General features: G+C 47.4%; 2 protein-coding genes across 6 annotated transcripts in view; one reads left to right on the top strand and one right to left on the bottom strand.

The window, feature by feature from the left end:
• LOC144134896 (epoxide hydrolase 2-like) overlaps window positions 1-5,530 on the top strand; it is a 47,124-nt gene extending 41,594 nt beyond the window's left edge. For both annotated transcript variants that reach the window (XM_077667702.1, XM_077667703.1), the window contains one exon: window positions 5,016-5,530. In XM_077667702.1, the coding sequence (XP_077523828.1) occupies window positions 5,016-5,422 (407 nt within the window). In that variant the 3' untranslated portion in view covers window positions 5,423-5,530. The remainder of the gene's footprint in view (window positions 1-5,015) is intronic.
• Window positions 5,531-16,483: 10,953 nt separating this feature from the next.
• The window catches only part of LOC144134895 (cyclin-dependent kinase-like 4), a 108,621-nt gene continuing 106,847 nt past the window's right edge, over window positions 16,484-18,257 (bottom strand). For all 4 annotated transcript variants that reach the window (XM_077667699.1, XM_077667698.1, XM_077667700.1 and 1 more), the window contains exon 10: window positions 16,484-18,101. In XM_077667699.1, the coding sequence (XP_077523825.1) occupies window positions 17,919-18,101 (183 nt within the window). In that variant the 3' untranslated portion in view covers window positions 16,484-17,918. The remainder of the gene's footprint in view (window positions 18,102-18,257) is intronic.

Below are 18,257 nucleotides of genomic sequence, written 5' to 3'. Positions count from 1 at the left end.
ATTTGATGAAGAAAGTGCGGATATAAACCAAAATGAAAACTAACTCATCACAAGCACCTAATATTTTGTCAATCACCTTCTTATGTCCCGTCGCCTAGCTGTATTCTTACAATGAAGCTGTAGTTACTACCCTGAGCCCTTAATTTTTTGGTTTTTCTTTCTTACACGAACAGAGGCGTGTTTTTCACTAAATTCTTAAGAATTAATCCGCCCATGAACTGATCCATGAACTTTCTGATCAACTTCCGGAGGGGAGTGAAAGAGATGGTTCCAGATTTCACTGTCCATGACGTATGTCTCGTCAAGGCGGAATGAAGAGCAGCGTGTGGTCCCAGCCACCTCACTTCACCACTTCGGCTGTTCCCTGTTGCCAAGCTTTGCACAGCGGGCGTAAAAAAATATGGTTGATTTGCATAGTTAGGCCAAATACGAATTAAATGCGCAACCAGATCGATTCTTCCTTCGGTTCCGGTGTTCAAAGATGGCAGTTGTTCGGACAGCGATAATAGGCGAATGTCTATATATACGCGGAACTGGCCGTTGTCTCCATTCATGAATCCCTGAGGGGGGGGGGGGGGGGGGGGGGATCCCATGGACCACTCCTGGCGCAGTGGAGCAGCGGTCAAGCGATGCGCCACTGCCACTCTGTGACAGGTGCTGCCATTGGTGTGACTTGGGTTTTGTTGCGAATCAGCTAGGTCGCTTTCCCCGAGCAGCTTCTCACGATTAAATCGGCTGCCGCTTGACAAGGCACAGTTGGCCGGTTGCTAAGTGTGTGTATATATATATATATATATATATATATATATATATATATATATATATATATATATATATATATATATATATATATATATATATATATATATATAGAGAGAGAGAGAGAGAGAGAGAGAGAGAGAGCACCGGACGCAATATTCCGAGGTCGTGGGTGCGGATCCTATCGGCGGCATGGTTGTTTTTTCTGCTGCTTGATGAGTAAATTTCTTTAATCGATAGATTAATGTATTATTATCTCACTGATATGCACAACACACACGAAAAATGAAACATTCTCCTATGCACCTTGGTTTCGGTGACTGTTGGCTCCATATATATATATATATATATATATATATATATATATATATATATATATATATATATATATATATATGTATGTATATATATATATATATATATATATATATATATATATATATATATATATATATATATATATATATATATATTTGGTTGTTAGAGGGTAAAATGCAAACTTGAGAAACGCTTTATATAGACAGAGAGCTTGAGTCGACGTTTCGGACAGCGACCTGGTAGGGCACCGGACGCGATATTCGGAGGTCGTGGCTTCGGATACCACTGGCGGCATGGTTGTTTTTTCTGCTGCTTTAAAGCAATGTTCTTTAGGCGACTCATCCACCGAAGTATTACTTTCGCACTGATAAGCTCTAAAGATAATGAAAAAGCACTCCCCTATGCACCATGGTTTCGGTACCGGCTTCCTTCATATGTTTCTCAAACGAGCCCCTCTCTTCCTTTCCTTTTTTCTAGTAATAGCTTAAATGGACAGCGAGGTGAACTCTATCAATTTTTTTAGAAAAATCTGATTGTTCGGCCTTTCATGGCTTTGTTGCCGCTTGTCCGGGAGCGAAAGACGCATTTATTTCAAAAAAGAATTTGCATTCGAAGTTCAAAATGTTTTTGCCGCGCTCCGCTTCAAACTCGGCGCCCTGTTATGACGTCGCGGCGTCCTGTTATGACGTCATAAGATAGAGTTACGTGAAACCTGACGTAAATGCAGACTCCGTGATTTCTGGCGGCTAGCGGCGCGGTCTACTAGCAGCTGAAACGGAAGCTACCGCCACAGCACGTTGAAGGCATCTATTGGGGGTCGCTACCCTCACTTCGTTTACGTTTGCACCGGCGTCTTGCCAGCGTTACGATGGATCCCGTTTCCGAACCCGACGACGAAGTTCTCGCAAAAACTCGGACCTGCATTTCAGCGATCGCAGCCACACAGAGGTTAGGGGGCCGGCGGGTCGTTTCCACCTTCTTCAGTGAGCAGCCGTTGCTAATTAAACATAACCCCAGTGCGGGGAGTCGCGAGGGGCGAGTCGCGAGGGGCGAGGACAAGGTCGGCGCGATGCGCGCATCGGAGGCTTTCCGAAACTTTGGGGACAATGGATTGTGATTCCTTTAAAGGCGCCATTGCACGGTGCAGCAGGTGGTGTCGAGGAGGTTTCCCACGGTGGCAAGGGCGAGATTTTTTTTTTTGCACAAAAACGGATGGGTGCTCAAGGGCGCTCGCATTTGAAGTTGGCGGCTTGAAAGTAAAGTTGACGCACTACGCTTGAACGAGTTCCGCGCGTTTCCAGAGGTACGGGGTCCACTGGATCGGGCTCTCGCGCTCACTTGCATGTGCCTTCAGATGTGTACTGCGAATGGATTAAATTATCCGAGAGCTCGAATACATGAGTTCAGCCCAACTGCCCAAGGTACTCAATGGAGCCGCAAGCAAACGAGTTAGAGAATAGCAGAGTCACGGTCTCTGCAGATTCCAAATCTCTTTTCTTGACTGCCTTGTATCTTGTGTCCTGTCCGTAATAAACAATTTTTGTTAAGTACTTTGAAGTTGACTAGCACAGCCGGGAACGTTTCGCCGGGCGAGCGTAGGAAGACACAAGTGCTCTTTGTACTGCTAACTGCCTTGTACGATCACCGACCATCGTGCCATCATAGTTTTTCATCGACCGTGTCGATCATCTGACCAGTGTTAACAGGCTCCTTCAAAGGTTAACTAGCACTTGAAGTGGCACTTGGAGTTCCTCTGGTGTTCGGCGCTTGTAAATCAAGGCGCGTCGAAAACAAAACCACGGGGCACGCAAAGCTCACAGACCCGAAGCGCCACAACAAACAGAAACTCCCCTGGCCGCCTGTGGCGGCGCCAAGCATCGGTTTTCTTTGCTTCCAACATTCAGGTTGTCTTTTGTCTGTCTTCCTTGGTGATAAAAGTGCACTATCGGTTTCAAAACAAAACTTACTTCAATAGTAAACCGCGCAAGCTTCCTTTGTCGGCCTCACAGATTCGTGGTCCCATGGTGAAAGGAAAATTCTTCCAATATGGACTCTCTTGTCCTATGACGTGATCACGCTTGTACTTGCGAGATTGGCCTGTGGCGGTGATACCTATATTTTGGCTCATGCTATTTTCTACGTTAAAAGAGCTTTGTTTTCAGTAAGAGTGGCGTTTTTGTGATCAAGAGCTGGTATCCTATCGATACAAGCAAACTTTAATTTCTCCTCGGTGTCCCTTTAACGAGGGTCTCGATTCTGGCAGTCTTGATGCCATAGGTAGCATAAGAGGGCTCTCGCACAGTTTCCGCCCTCGCCGTTAGACGACGCTCCACGCCACACACGCGATAATGCACGACGTGCTGCGTCCGCCGCTATGACGATGGTGGCGCTATTGAACACTCTCAAGGTTTACTTACACGCAATAAACATAAATACCCACGAGAGTAGCAGATTGGAAGGCCGTCACCGTAGCTCAGTTGGTGAAAACTCCGGACGCGATATTCTGAGGTCGTAAGTTCGGATCCCGCCGGCGGCATGGTTGTTTTTTCAGCTGCTTTATAAGGAAGTTCCCTTGAGCGACAGATTAATCCGAGTATTATTCTCCCACTAATCATCACTACAAGAAAAATGAGAAATATTCCTCTATGCACCTTGGTTTCGGTGACTGTTGGCTTCCTTCATATATACGTGTGTGTGTGTGTTTGTGTGTGTGTGTGTGTGTGTGTGTGTGTGTGTGTGTGTGTGTGTGTGTGTGTGTGTGTGTGTGTGTGTGTGTGTGTGTGTGTGTGTGTGTGTGTGTGTGTGTGTGCATGTGCATGTGCATGTGCGTGCGTGTGTGTGTGTGTGTGTGTGTGTGTGTGTGTGTGTGTGTGTGTGTGTGTGTGTGTGTGTGTGTGTGTGTGTGTGTGTGTGTGTGTGTGTGTGTGTGTGTGTGTGTGTGTGTGTGTGTGTGTGTGTGTGTGTGTGTGTGTGCGCGCGTGTGTGTGAAGTAGCACTCCTAAAAGACATTTATTGTCGACATTCCAACCGCGGTACGGTCTTTTTCAGGACTTCAGGCACTTCTGAAGAAGGCCGCACTATGGTCGAAACGTCGACAATAAATGTGCCTACTTCATTGAACCTTTTCCTTGCGGAAGGCAACGGGACCTACTTTCGTAAGCATACATTGCATCCGGTGCTCTACCGGACGCAATATTCGGAAGTCGTGGGTTCGGACCCCACCGGCGGCATAGTTGTTTTTTCTGCTGCTTTTTAAGCAAGTTTCTTCTTTGAGCGACAGATTAATTAGTCCCCCACTGATCAACACTACAAAATAAAGTTAGAAACATTTACAGTTATATATATATATATATATATATATATATATATATATATATATATATATATATATATATATATATATATATATATATATATACACTCCTGGGCAGGTTTCCCACAATCTGGTGGCCAGGTGAACAGCCTGAAACAAAACCTGCTTCAGACAAACAGACAAACAGCTAAATGCTCAGAATTGCCATTATAAGTGCCAGCGAATTAAAAACGCACTTGGAATCACAGCCGGCATAGATTGTTTAACAGGGTAAGAGTTACTGCGTAAAAAACAAGTGTTTTATGCTATCGCTACCGCAGAATTCGGATCATTGAAATTTAGCGCCGGTCTTTCGCTGGTACTGTTGTAAATGAGGCCAGAAGAAAAAGAAAACTAGTTACATTGACCGCTTTACAAAACAGCCATTCACACGTTAGTTTTGCTTAGTTCTCTGTAGCCGTCTTTTTTATATCTTTCCCTCTCTGTGTTTTGTAATCATAGTTCTTTCTGTTTGTGTGTTTCGCAATGCAAGTTCAACAGTATGGCTTTTAAAACTGCTTTTCAACTGACTCAAAAGCAGCGAGCTCTGTTAGAACTGAGCCTAGTCTTTTTTTTCTGCCTCCAGGTGCTCTGACAGGTGCCATCAACTACTACCGTGCTTTCAACAACGATACCGACCAGCTGAAAAAGTTTCCTTATCGTAAAATCAACGTCACAACGCTCATCTTGTGGGGAGTGAAGGATGCATTCCTTACTACGCCAGTTGCCAAGTACAACAGAAAATGGTTGAACAGTTCAACCGTAGTTTACTATCGAGGAGCAGGTCACTGGCTGCTCAGGGAGTGTTCCATAGAGGTCACAGAACAGATCAGAAGCTTTACGACAACCGGAAAGCGCTGGCGCCTACATACAATGCCAAGGCAATATGTGGAAGCATGTACAGATTGCGCTCCTCCAGGGGAAAGCTGGCTGTCAACCTTACTTCCGTGGCTTCCACGCGACTCAAATGTTCCCACGTTCAATGGGGAATAATACCTTTTGTGGGATATGTGTTCTATGTTCATTCCTATACATATTCTCGAAAACAGTGAAACCATGTTACAAAAGTGTTCGGCGTTTCAGCTGGCATCTTTTCAGCAGCATGATCAGATGAATAAATCATTTTGCACCTGTTTAGTTTGGCACTTTTGAACGAGTTGCTTAATCTAGAAAACTACAACCTTTGTCCGTAAAGTATCGAGACTGAGTTATTTTCTTCTCTAGAAATGATTCCCCAAAACCAAATGTCGGTGCGTATGTGTAACGTCATATTTTCCGGCTAACCTGAGCTATTTATGTTAATTGCTGTGGCAACTGCTAGATGGCACTAAATGTAGAAAAATACGTTTTCACTGCTCGTCCGCGCATTCTACTGTGAGTGAAATCTGGAGAGATGGACGTCCACCTCGAACAGCGTGTAAACATAAAATTCAGTGTGAAGCTTGGCAAGACAGCCACACAGACCTATGAGCTCGTTCGTGACGCTTACAGCAGCGAGACATTATCGCGTGCGCGAGTTTTCGAGAGGCACGAGAGGTTCGTTTCGGGGAGAACGTAGGTGAAAGACGACACAAGGCAGGGGCGCACTTCGACCTCACGGAACGAAAACAACGTGGCTCGCATCAGAGAAATCGTACAGCAAGACAGCACCATTACAGTCCGTATGCTATCAGATGCTCTCGACATTAGTAAGACAGCATGGCGTCAAATTTTGCGTGAGAACTTGGGGAAACGAAAGCCGAATGCCCGACATGTGCCGCATTCTCTCACACGAGTGTTTTTGGAGGCCCACAAAGCCAAGACGTGCGGCCATACATGTCCACGTCTAGCTCTGTGTTTTTTGCTTTTTTCGCCAGTTTTCTGTCGTGTGGCTTGAGTCGGACAGTGCCCTCCGTGAGAACGAATGCCGAAGACGCCCCTGCGGAGAAATTCCGTGCAAGGTGGGCTCATTCTTAAGTGAAAAACCCCAGCCGGAACCCTTGGGCGCAAGCTAGGCTTAGCTAGGCGCTGTCAAGCGAGGCCGCACTACCGGTCTGCATGGATTCTGCGTTGTCGACAACAGCTACGCGGGTGCCCACTGTGTTGCCACCTGACGCAGCCTCCACGTCCGCGCAATCGTCAGCGCCTCCGGGCCTCCAGCCTGCGCCGTCTTCCGATTCAACGACTTTGGCCTGTGGCATGGACTGCTCCACCGCCTTCGTGCCTGTGACATTCCCTCAAGAAACTGTGCCCGCCGCGCCGGTTCAGTATTCCCACCAAGGACCGTCACCAGCGCCTGAGCCCCTGCCACCTCCACAGATGCCTCCCGAGAGCCAAGCCTCGCTTCCACCTGCTGCGAGCTCATTCCGCGTTACTATCAAGCCTGTATTGCGCTTTGATATGACTGCCATCCCTGCCCGGAATGTTCAAGCCACAATTGACCACGCTCTTGGCTCTTCGAACTACTGCGGGTTTGCCTTCCATCGCCCATCGAATACCATCACGGTAAACTTGACATCCTTGACGGACGCCCACAAAATGTGCACAGTTACGCAGACCTCCCTGGACAACAGGAAGCTTGACCGGCGCAAATTTGTTTTGCATCTGGCCCTGACACCCTCCGCTGCATGGTTTATCATGTCGACAGCACAAGCCCTCCCGACGAGGTCCGCGCAAACATTCGCTGCTCAACTCATGTAGTACTGCAAGCACGGCCTGTGGGGCGCCGGGGCTGATACCTCTCATCCTGCAAGGCCCGTTGACTCTCACGGAGTACCTTACCACTACAGTGGGATCGTCAAACCACAACCCTTCCAACATCGTCGTATTTTTTGTTATCACTGCCACAAAGAAGGACATATGCAAAATACCTGCCCTAATTCTGCATGTATGGCCGACATGAATGAACCAACAGTTCGCTTTGCCCTATGCAAATCTCCGGACCATGACATTCGCTACCCCGTTTTTCCATGGAAGAAGCAAGCGAAGTTTCACAAGTCGCCTGAGAAAGTGGATATTCCTACAAGTAATCGCTTTGCTGCTCTGGCATGTGACGACAACGACTTTCCTGAACTTCCTTTATCTGCTCCCGCTGCTCACCATACATCTCACCAGAATTCATATGCACAAGCGGCTCACCTTTCCTGATCAAATAATACACCAAAACGACCAGTGCATCCATCACATGTGGATATCAGAAATGAAAACACAGCTTTAGGCAATGCCATCGCGGAGATTCGCCGCCGACTAGACGAACTCACTCAGCTTCGGGAACTGCGTCGTTCTCACTCCTCTCTACGTTCTACCAACATGGGTATCCTTATTCTATTTGGTGGAGACTTCAACCCCGCACACACTTCGTGTGGTTACCCACCGGATTCCTCAACGGGTGCACAGGTCCAAGGCAGCGCTTCAGATCGTTCCTTTCAGCTTTTAAGCCACCCGATTACCTCTGCCCGCCCACGAGGTGGCCCGTAATCACCTCATTTGACTTTGCGGTTAGGCCCTGGTAACCCTCGTAGGGCTGTTGATTCGGATACTTAGCCCTATTTTTATCTCCCTCACGCCTATGCGTCTACGGAAAAAATGCCGCAGCGCACACATAACATCATGGGACTCTGTACGCGCCGATAATCATTTATTTACATTCAACCCGTCTTCAGCACTGTCTACCCTCTCTGCTGTTCTCGCGGCTCAAACTACTACCACTGCTGTAGATGAACACGATCAAAACAAGGACATAAACCTCCTGAATCTATGGGCTCTTCGTCGCCAGGCGGATCTTTGCACTACTTGCCACCCCAATGACCCATCGGCTCTTCACACACTTCACTGCGCTGCCGCACGTGCGCGGCGCTATGCAAAGCGGCTAGGCAGGCAACGCTGGGCTGCATAGTGTGCCCGCCTGTCCTCTACGCAGGGCACTCGACATCTTTGGAGGGTGTTTCACGCCAATAAGTGCCATTCTCAGGTTGCAGATTACACAGAGAGCATTCGCCTCGCGCTGAATGTGGATGAGGATACATTTGCACAACAAGCGGCCCGTCAGTTTTTTTCACACCATGACGGCACCGCTACGTCTGCGCCTGACTTAATGGTTAAAGAGCCCTCCGATGGGATTACTTCTGACCTAACCATGGCAGAGCTGATGGCCTCCATTGAACGCCTAAAAACTACCACTACTCCCGGGCAGGACGGCATACCTAAATCCTCATTCCATAACATGGAAAGGACGGCTTTGCAAACACTACCTGATATTTTCAACGGAGTGTGGCATCCTGGCGTCATGCCGGGAGACTTGAAGCACTCTATTGTGGTTTCAATACCCAAGACAGGTCAGCCTCCAGTATCTCTCTCGGCCCTTTGTCCAATTTCCCTCACGCCTACTATCTGCAAGCTTTATGAAAACACTCTCGCCGCACGCTTGTCGTGGTGGCTGGAATCCCATGATTGTTATCCAGATTCCCAAATTGTTTTCCGCCCACAAATTGGAACGGAGGGCGGCAGTACTACTTCGGCTGCTGACGTGCTTGACCACTCTCCGCAGAGTCACCTTGTACGAACCGTGATCGCTACAGACATAACAAAGGCATATGACAACATCCTTCACTCTGTCATTCTTACCTCCTTTCAAACTCTTGGTCTCCTTCACCGGTTGCTCCTCTCTATTCACGCCTTTTTAGCAAATCGCACCTTCAGTGTGCGTGTCCACGGAAAGCCCTTTGGTAACTTCACTTCCAATAGAGGAGTGTTCCAGGGCTCCGTTCTCGCCCCCACATTATTGAATGTGGCTTTTATTCCTCTTGTTCGAGCTCTAGGACCATCCCTTTTATCCGTGTGTTTGAGTATACCGATTATATAACCTTGTGGTGCTGTCGTCCAGATGCGTCTATCCATTCAGCACGCGCAGGATGTATTGACATCTCGCCTCCCACCTCTGGGTCTAACACTCTCGCCTACTAAATCATGTTTCATTCGCATTGCAAATAAAGCCGGCTTACGGAAAACTCCCCTTTTAAATGTACCACTACATAATTCTCTGATTCCTCAGCTATAAACTGTTCACATTGTCGGCCTTCTTCATACACCTGGGGCTGACCCCCCGTGGCTTACAGCCACCCGTCAATCGGCTCACGCTACTCTAGGTCTGATTCGTCGCATAGCTATGCGCTCTGGTGGCGCACGTGCTGAAATGGCCGGCCAGCTTGTGCGCTCTATCCTTCAGCCACGAATAATATGTCAGGCACAATTTGAACGTGTCACCCGCAGACAGTGGGACTCCCTTGCAGCTATCAGTCGTGAGGCTATGCGCACCATAACATATCTGCCTCGTTTGACACCCATACCTGTGTTGCAGGGGTTAGCCCAACTTAATACACTCAGTGAACTCCTAGGCCAACGGGTGGAAAACACAGCTCGAAAACAGTCTCTTAAACTTCATCGTTTGAAGACACTTCCTCCGTGGTCATATTCCAAGCTCACAATCGCCCCACTGTTTCCCCGTCGGTATAAGCCGCGTACCTGCATGAAGGGTGCATATTGTACTCGGACGCATCACATACTGCACAGAGGGGAGTTACTGCTCTGTGCAGTCCATCTCATCCGCATCTCAACTCTCGCGCGACGTATACCGCGGATACGTGCACTCCCCTGGCATTGGAACTTCAAGCAATTTATAATGTTTGCTTCCTTTCCGCTCGTTCCAACATTCAATACAGTTCACCTTTACACCGAATCCCTCGCCGCCCTTAAACCGCTTAAGGCTGTTCGACGTACATTCCATATTTCACAATCAATGCATGTGCTCTGGGCAAAGTACCCATGTCCTGTGCGCATACACTGGATTCGCGGCCAAGCTCAGGACCCACATAACATTCAAGCGGATGCTATGACTCATCATCACACAGCAGACGAACCGCCACCTTCCCCTCTTCCCCCAGATCAGCTCCTGTGCCATGTTTCGGATTCCGATGTTTTGCGCCAGCGAACACGCGCTCTAATTCCTCCGTGTTCGCGCCCTCTCCCCCGTAGTCTTACTCGGCCGGAGGAGGTATCCGTGAGCCGGATTCGGGCAGGGATGGCTCTGACACCATATGTCTGTCATCGGTGGCGTGCAAAAGATATGCCAGCAGCTGACAAGTGGCGCTGCACCGATCATTTTTGATGTACGGCACTTGTTGTGGACGTGCCCAGCGACGGCTGCTACTAGAAAACGGCTCCTCAGGGAGGTGGGTCTGCGGTTGAACCGCGAACGTGACTATGTGAAGTGGACTATGAACAATGATTTCATCGGCAACCTCCGAGGCTACCTCAGCGCAACTGGTCTTCACTCCTTCTTTTAACTTTCTATCTCCGGCATTCCTTCCCTTTTTTTCAACTTATGCCTCATGGCACACTTTTCGAATTAAAAAAAAAAACTCCCTCACACAAGACCAGGAGGACACGCGGGCATCAGTGAGCGCTGATTTGCTCTCTGAAGCAGAGAAGGATGCTGCATTTGTCGACAGCATCATTGCTGAAGAAGAAACATGGTGTTTTCAATACGATCTTCAAACAGAGGCCGAGCGCCGAATGGCGTTCCACAAGCTCTCCGGTGTCGAGAAAGGTGCCGCGACCGAAGACCAGAACAAAGACGATGCTGATAGTTTTTTTCGATGCCAGAGGTGTTATACACCACGAGTTCCTCCCACAAGGGCAGACGGTGAATCAGGAGTTTTATATCCGCGTGCTTCAACACATGCGTGATGCACTGCGACGCCGTCGCCCTGACTTATGGGCATCAGGACAATGGAGCCTTCACCACGATAATGCAAGGCCGCACACTGCTCTCAGTGTGACAAATTTTCTCGCCAAGCACAGCATTACTGTACTTCCTCATCCGCCATACTCGCCTGACCTCTCCCCTTGGAATATTTTTCCTGTTTCCTCGTGTGAATAGAGCCCTAAAAGGTCGCTGGATGGGGAGCGTGGAGGCCATTCAAGAAGCCACGACAAATGAGCTGACAACCCTGCCAAAAGAAGCGTTTTCCAACTGTTTCCAAGACTACAAGAAGGGAGACTATTTCTAAGGGGTGCTACACAAATGATTTCAATGTTACAGGCATTTTCTTTTATGGACTAAGTCTCGGAACTTTACGGACAAAGGTTGTATTTTCGTTGGAGTCAATTCACCGTTTTTCTCTCGTAGTTTTTAAGGATGGACACGTCTTTGTCAGTTCTCGAAATCAAGCTATGAAGAACTTTACGCGAGTATTAGACAAGGGACGAAAGAAAGGAGATATCCTCGACTAGTTTTCACGCCAACTCTTTCACAGCATGCAGCTTCGACTAGCCCTGTAACATGCTCTCCTGAACGGTCAAACAACTTTCGTCTGCGTCTTTGGCCCGCTTTCCTACAACCAAACCACACTTCATTTCATCCTAGCATGCAAGACCGAGAAGGCATCTGAAGATAAATAAACGTTTATGTGAACAAAGCAGTTAGAAAAAAAGCACTGCTAGCAGGAAGTTCAGCGGCCGGCAAATATGACACTGCAAGTGTTACACCACTACCTGTTCAAGCTTCGCTCCCCTACTTTCGCGTGATCTCGACTCTCCGTTAACATGTCTGCCGTGAGTAGGCAACTCCGATGTTAGGTTCAAACTCTCTCATGCAGCTCGTCTCTTTGCATCAGCGGCTATATAAGTGCGCCTGGCTTCTTTTGTCCTTATTAAAGTTGAATGTTCCGTTTCTATCCTGTCGTCTACGCCTTTTTTATTGTGAACGTCTATTTAGCGCACAGCCATCCAAAAGTGGCGTCCAGAGCTAGACGTAGTTACCTGGCTCATACGTAACCGCAATGTGTGCACTGTCGTAACGGCCCTTGGTGCGAACTTGTGTCCTGATCGTTCGGAGGGGAGCTAGTTGTCGTGCTTTCTCCGCGGGTCTGCGAAAGGGATGGATCCGGTTGTTGAGAAAAGAGAAGAATTGTGTCCAGAAAGGTGCGTGGGATGCGGGCATAAAGGAGAAAGAACGGGGAGTATCCAATGACGTCATGCTTTCCAGTGTTGTAAGCGTACGTGACAAAGGGTAACACGGTGGCCCAGTTCTTAAGGTCGACGGCTACATACATGGACATGTTCGTTAGGGCAAGGTTGATGCGCCCCGTCAGTCCATCCGTTTGCGGATGATAGGGCGTCGAATGACGATACATCAGTTGCAGAGACGTACTAGTTCTTCCACAGCGTCGGCAGTGAACTGGCGCCCACAGTCGCTTATTACGACACGAGGAGCTCCGTGACAAAGGATGACCCAATTCAGCAAAGAGGACAAGACGTCGGTTTCTTTCGGAGATACGATAGCAGCTGTCTCCACAGTAGCGAGTCAAGTAGTCGATGCAAACAACAGTAAGCGTTGGCCCGTGGTAGACTCTGAAAGCGGACCAAGGAAGTCAACCCCGATCTTCTAAAAAAATAGTGAGCGGTCTGACCGGTTGCAATAAGCCGGCGGGCGAGGCAGTGCGATGGATAAAGCGTTGACACTGCAGGCAGCCTGCAACCTACCGCTGAGTTGTCTTCTAAAGTCCAGGCCAGCAAAAACTTTGCCGCGTTATATGCAGCGCGCCAGAAAACCCTTGGTGTCCGGATGCAATATCGTCGTGCATGGGATGACGGACAATGCCACAAAGACTGGCAGGGATAACCAAAAGCATGCGTGCAACCTCCACCGAACAGTTCTTATTAAAAAAGCCCCCCCCCCCTCAGATATGACGAACGGCGTGACGGCAGCACACGTACGGGCTTGGTCAAATGTTTTTAGGGGGATCCCCCAAGGTGTAGTAGATTTGTAATAAGGGAGTAATTACTCATTGGCATCCCCCTAGCGCAGCCATACGGCTACAAAGAAAAGCTGTGCAGCTTCCTGCCCTCCCCCCCCCCCCCCTGGTCCCCAGGCCAGGACAAATTTTTCTTTCACTTCGAGGTTTCAGACAGCGATACTGAGAACAAGAGCAGCGTTGTCCTCGTGGGCCATGAATGGGGTGGCATGATCAGCTTCTGCTTCGCAACACTGTACGAGAACCTCATTTCGAGAATGATCATTATCAACGGCATGCATCAAATGACGTTTGCGAAGCAGCTCTTACGAAGCGTGACGCAAATTAGGATGTCTTGATGAGCTCTAGTTACTGCGGCACTAAGTGTAAGAACTATTAAAACTATCCCTCTCACAGTGGTCAATGACAATATAATTAATGCAGGTACATGCTGCCGTTTCGGCATGCTGTCTTTCCTGGTAAGCACCTCAAAATGAAGGACTTCGAGTTTTTCGACTAAGTGCACAAAGGGTTCACACAAGATGAAGACGCCCAAAAGTACGTTTTCTCGCAGCCAGATAAAGAACGGGTTTCTTTGTTATCCGTGGTAATAGACCAAACAGAACCCCAGGGCAGCCTATTACGTGTATAATAATTACCGGGGCTCGGGAATATGTTGCGAATGCATAAGACCTCCACCCGCTGGTGGCAATTACGAGTATAGCGCAGGTAAAAGAAAAACGAGCTCAGTGACAGCTTTCACTTTGCCGCGTTTACTCAAGCACCCACCTTTGCATGTAGATATATAGCCAAAACTATTTCCTCTGATTTTGTAAATCGTTGGTAACAAATATAGACACGGCGTGTTCTTTTCTCTTGCCCAGCCAGAACTTGTGGACACGGACTTTTTAGTATTTTGGCACGTTTAATTATTTCGAGATGTAACTATAGGAAACTTAAGTGGCATAGCAACCTTATTAGTCCCCGCGCGACAGCTATAGCTGGGTGAAAGTAATCGATGTTCGTAGACGGCTGTACGTACACAAGAACGACAGTGTTAGCGTGCCCACTGCCACTGTTGCTCTATTTTAGTTATGGTGCAACACTTTAGTATCGTTAGCGACGCTTACAGTGAGGACAAATCTGTGTAATAATTATGCGAAATATGCCAAAATATAGTTCTTTATATTGCTTCCTCCTTTTTCATGATATTTTTCTGTTCTTTCAGGAGCATTGAGAGATGCCCTGGGCTACTACCGTGCGTTCAAATTTGACAGCGAACAACAAAAAAAATTTCCGTATCTCAGTATCAAACTTTCCACGCTCATTCTTTGGGGCGAGTAGGATGACTTCACTACGTCGCAAGTAGCCGAATACAATAACGAGTAGCTGAAACGGTCCAATAGAAATATAGTACACGTACGAGGGCACTGGTTTTTCAGAGATCCGTCAGAAAGATGTGCGACCTGATTAGGAAATTTGCGGAAACTGCATGCATATTTTAAAAAAGGATTGGCTTACTGCGGAAGTATCTCTGACAGTTTGAAATGGACCGGACGAATCTATTTGGGGGAAGTTAGCCACCTAACAGAATAAAGAGCAGTGAAGGGAATCGTGTAACCAAAATATACAATACATAGTATAAGTCACCGCTAAAAGATGATGCCGCGTTCGTTGACCTATAGCACACGCAGAATAATGCTCTTTCTTAATGAAGGTTTATGCGGACACAGAGCATTGCAAGTACAGTAGCGACAATGACGACGTCTGATACGAGGAAATCGGCAACACCACATTCGTGTTTTCCAGTCTTGGCGGTAGATGGTGTATTTTTTTTTCAGAGTCAAGTAATTCTACATTGCTGATAGCGTTTGAAAGCGATGTATCCGTTAGCGCCACCACATCGGCAGCGAATGCATCAATGATGGACGATAAATCATGGCCTTTCTTCACAACACTCCAGATGTTTCTGAACCGAAACGATAGATTACGACGGACGACATTAGGCGCACGTTTCTTGGTTAGGATAAAGACGTATCTGCGTCAGTGTGGGTAGTGCCAGACGAAAACCCGGCTAGGCTGCTGGCATTGAATGGTCCTGATCCGCACACACTGTCTGTGTCCGCTATGTAAAGATAATACTTATTGCCGATATGAAGCTCGTTATACCGTACTCAAAACTTTTTGCCGCTTTAAGTACCAAACTCCAAAACCTTTTTTCTGAAATTTCTTGTCACTTTCAAAACTTTCACTTGCGGTTACCTTGTAAGGTTTTACCTTGTTCTTATTGAGGCAAGAAGTTTCTCTCAGTTTAAATGACACAAATTTATTAATAATGGGGCGACATTTCTCGGGGACAAAGCGGCTAAGTCTGTGGGCTCACGTTATGCGTTTGTCACTTTCGTCCAAACCAAAGGTAAACGTAGCATTTAGAACGCAGTGGACTCTTTGTTTGGATTAGGCCTACGTCTCTTGACAACTATCGTCCATACCGTGCAATATTAAGTTTTCTCGGTGCGACCGATCTTCCAATTCGTTCAGTCTCCGATCAAGTACTGCGACATAAGTACTGCGACAATTGTGCACTTAATATCTTAACCAGTGACAAAAGCAGGAACACCACGCTAAAGGCTTTCGCCTCACCGCACTTCAGGTCAACAAAGTGCTCCTCTGAATTTTTTAACAACTTGGCGACGTGACCGCGATCACAATTCAGAGACGAACACTTGTCGGCGTAAAAGTACTAGCAAAAAATATCGCTAGATCTTCTGCAAAACAGTGCAAGATCTGAACCTACCTGCACGAAGAAACGTAACGGTGTTCGATGCACCCTCGCTGTTGCTGTACTTCCATGCCCACTAAGAGGATTCCAGGGGCGCCGACTTCTTAAGTAGTGTACCGCAGATGATGCGTCAGTTGATGCCGATGATATGGTCAAGGTGAGATGCGGTAAGCAGTCTTCAAAAAAGGCGGTCGTTTTCTCGCAGCGAGGCGGTCCAGCTGGCGCTCAATCGAAGAGCTGGAGACTGTCATGTGGCGTCAGTAGCAATGGACGCAACTACGCAGTCGTGGCGCCGAGATGATGTTTCCACGGGTCAAGCAGGATCAGCAGGGACAAGCAGGAGAGTGGGCATGGAAGTACGGCAACAACGAGCATGCACAAATGCCAATCCGTTCCTTGCTGCAGATCTTTGATCCTGCACCAAGCGCTGCACTAAGCACTGCAAAATGCGGTTAAGAAGAATTTATGTGTATGCCAGCGAACAGCAAACTTGCTATGAGGATAGAATTTTTTTATTGTTCTTTCTGAAGCAGCTGATGCGTCGTACATGGCGTTGACGATTGCCGTTTTGCTATACCCTTCCATATTTCAAGCTCGAAACCTTGAAATTCCACAAGCGCTTCAGAACATAGCCCTGCCATTTATTGCCGTGCACTTCGCAAACGTCTGCAAGCAAGAAAGGACTGCTCGCAATACAGTTCAGCTCTTTAACCTGCATCTCTGACGGCAAAGGCTCCCTTAACACGACATTGGCTGTCTGCTGCTCAAAAATACACCCGCGGCTTCATTACCCACATAGACTTCCCTCACATCAGCCAAATATTCATTTTTTTTTTCATGTAACCCAGCAGCCTTGCACAGACTTTATGCATTTGTTTTCCTATTCCCGATGATCCAAGGCAATACCCTGCAGCAGCTCGTTTTAGTTTTCATTTAGATTTGAAATGCTTTCCAATCTCAATCTGCAGCAGCGCTGTGGATGCCCATCTCAATGCAACTTTCTGATCAGACGGTGTTGCAGTTTCTGTTCATTGCAGATTATCCCAATTTTGGAGAATAGACATCTTAAATCGCGTGAACAAATAATTTCACTTTCATCATTTGTGTAACACAAGTGGATTTGTGCATGGAAATACGTTTCATTTGTCCATGGGCCAACAATATTACGCAATTTAATATATGCCGCGTAACCCAAAAACAGCCCCCGTGAAACCAACAGCGCTATTCTTCGCTACCTGAGGGAAAGTTTCACTTTAGCACGTCGTTATGGAAACCATCAGAGTTGCTATTTCACAAAATTGTTGGTGAAGTGAAACGAAAAATACGCAGCGATGTGCACTAAGCCACCTATAAAATGTATTAAATTATTTCTGCCTCGAAACTTTGCAAAACACCTCGAAGTAAATAAACAAATGGCAAGTGCATAATGTACCTTCCAAAGCCATATATCTCTTTTGTCTATTCTTTTCTCTCATGTCCGCTCTTTTACTTCTAAACAGTGAGAAATGTGAGTTGCTCTGCCATATGCCTGCCGAGCGCGATCACAGCAGCCAGCGCTGTCTCAAGTTATATTGTGCTTGAAAAAATGGGGCGTTGCTGCCGCATTTTCGCAAAACATAACGCGTGTTTTCGTTGCCTTCTAACATTTCAGCACAACACACGGTTACACTTTAGGGGTGGGAATAAAACAAAATCGCTTCTGTATCACTCCCCACTTCTTGCAAGAACAGTCTCTCTCTGAGTTCACCGTCAAACAAATATAATGACTTGTCCGTTCGCATCAACGTCCACAAGCACAACTTTCTTTTCTGTAACACTATTGATGAGGCCACAGTCCCGATCCACACTTGCACCGTGTTCGCACCATGGGTTACTTCCAGGACCATCCGGGGAAGGACTTGGGGACTGAGTGGTACAGCGTCCCGGGACCCAGGCGTCAAATATTTGGTAGGTGGTCGAACTTGCGCGACGACGACTGTTGCTGGTGCGGGTTCTGCTGGTTTTGATGCGGCAATGAATGACGAGTGTGTAGCTGCGATGCCCGAACATCCGGCGTCGGATATCCACTTCCAGAGTGTCCGGGTAAGTGTGGAAACAAGGACTGGTGCTGACTCCCATTCTGAGCGCAGAGCACCCTCCATATGAAGAAAAGTATAGTGGCCGACATTGAAGCAAGTCATCAAGAAAGTGTGGCGTTCGAACAGGATTCCATGTCACGCACACATTAATTAAGTTGCGTCGAAAGCAATGTCATTTCAATGGTGGTTGGAACCGC

The sequence above is a fragment of the Amblyomma americanum genome, chromosome 5, assembly GCF_052857255.1.
Source record: "Amblyomma americanum isolate KBUSLIRL-KWMA chromosome 5, ASM5285725v1, whole genome shotgun sequence".
Taxonomy (NCBI): domain Eukaryota; kingdom Metazoa; phylum Arthropoda; class Arachnida; order Ixodida; family Ixodidae; genus Amblyomma; species Amblyomma americanum.
Note: the sequence above shows the minus strand (reverse complement) of the source record. Positions and strands in the feature narration are given on the sequence as shown.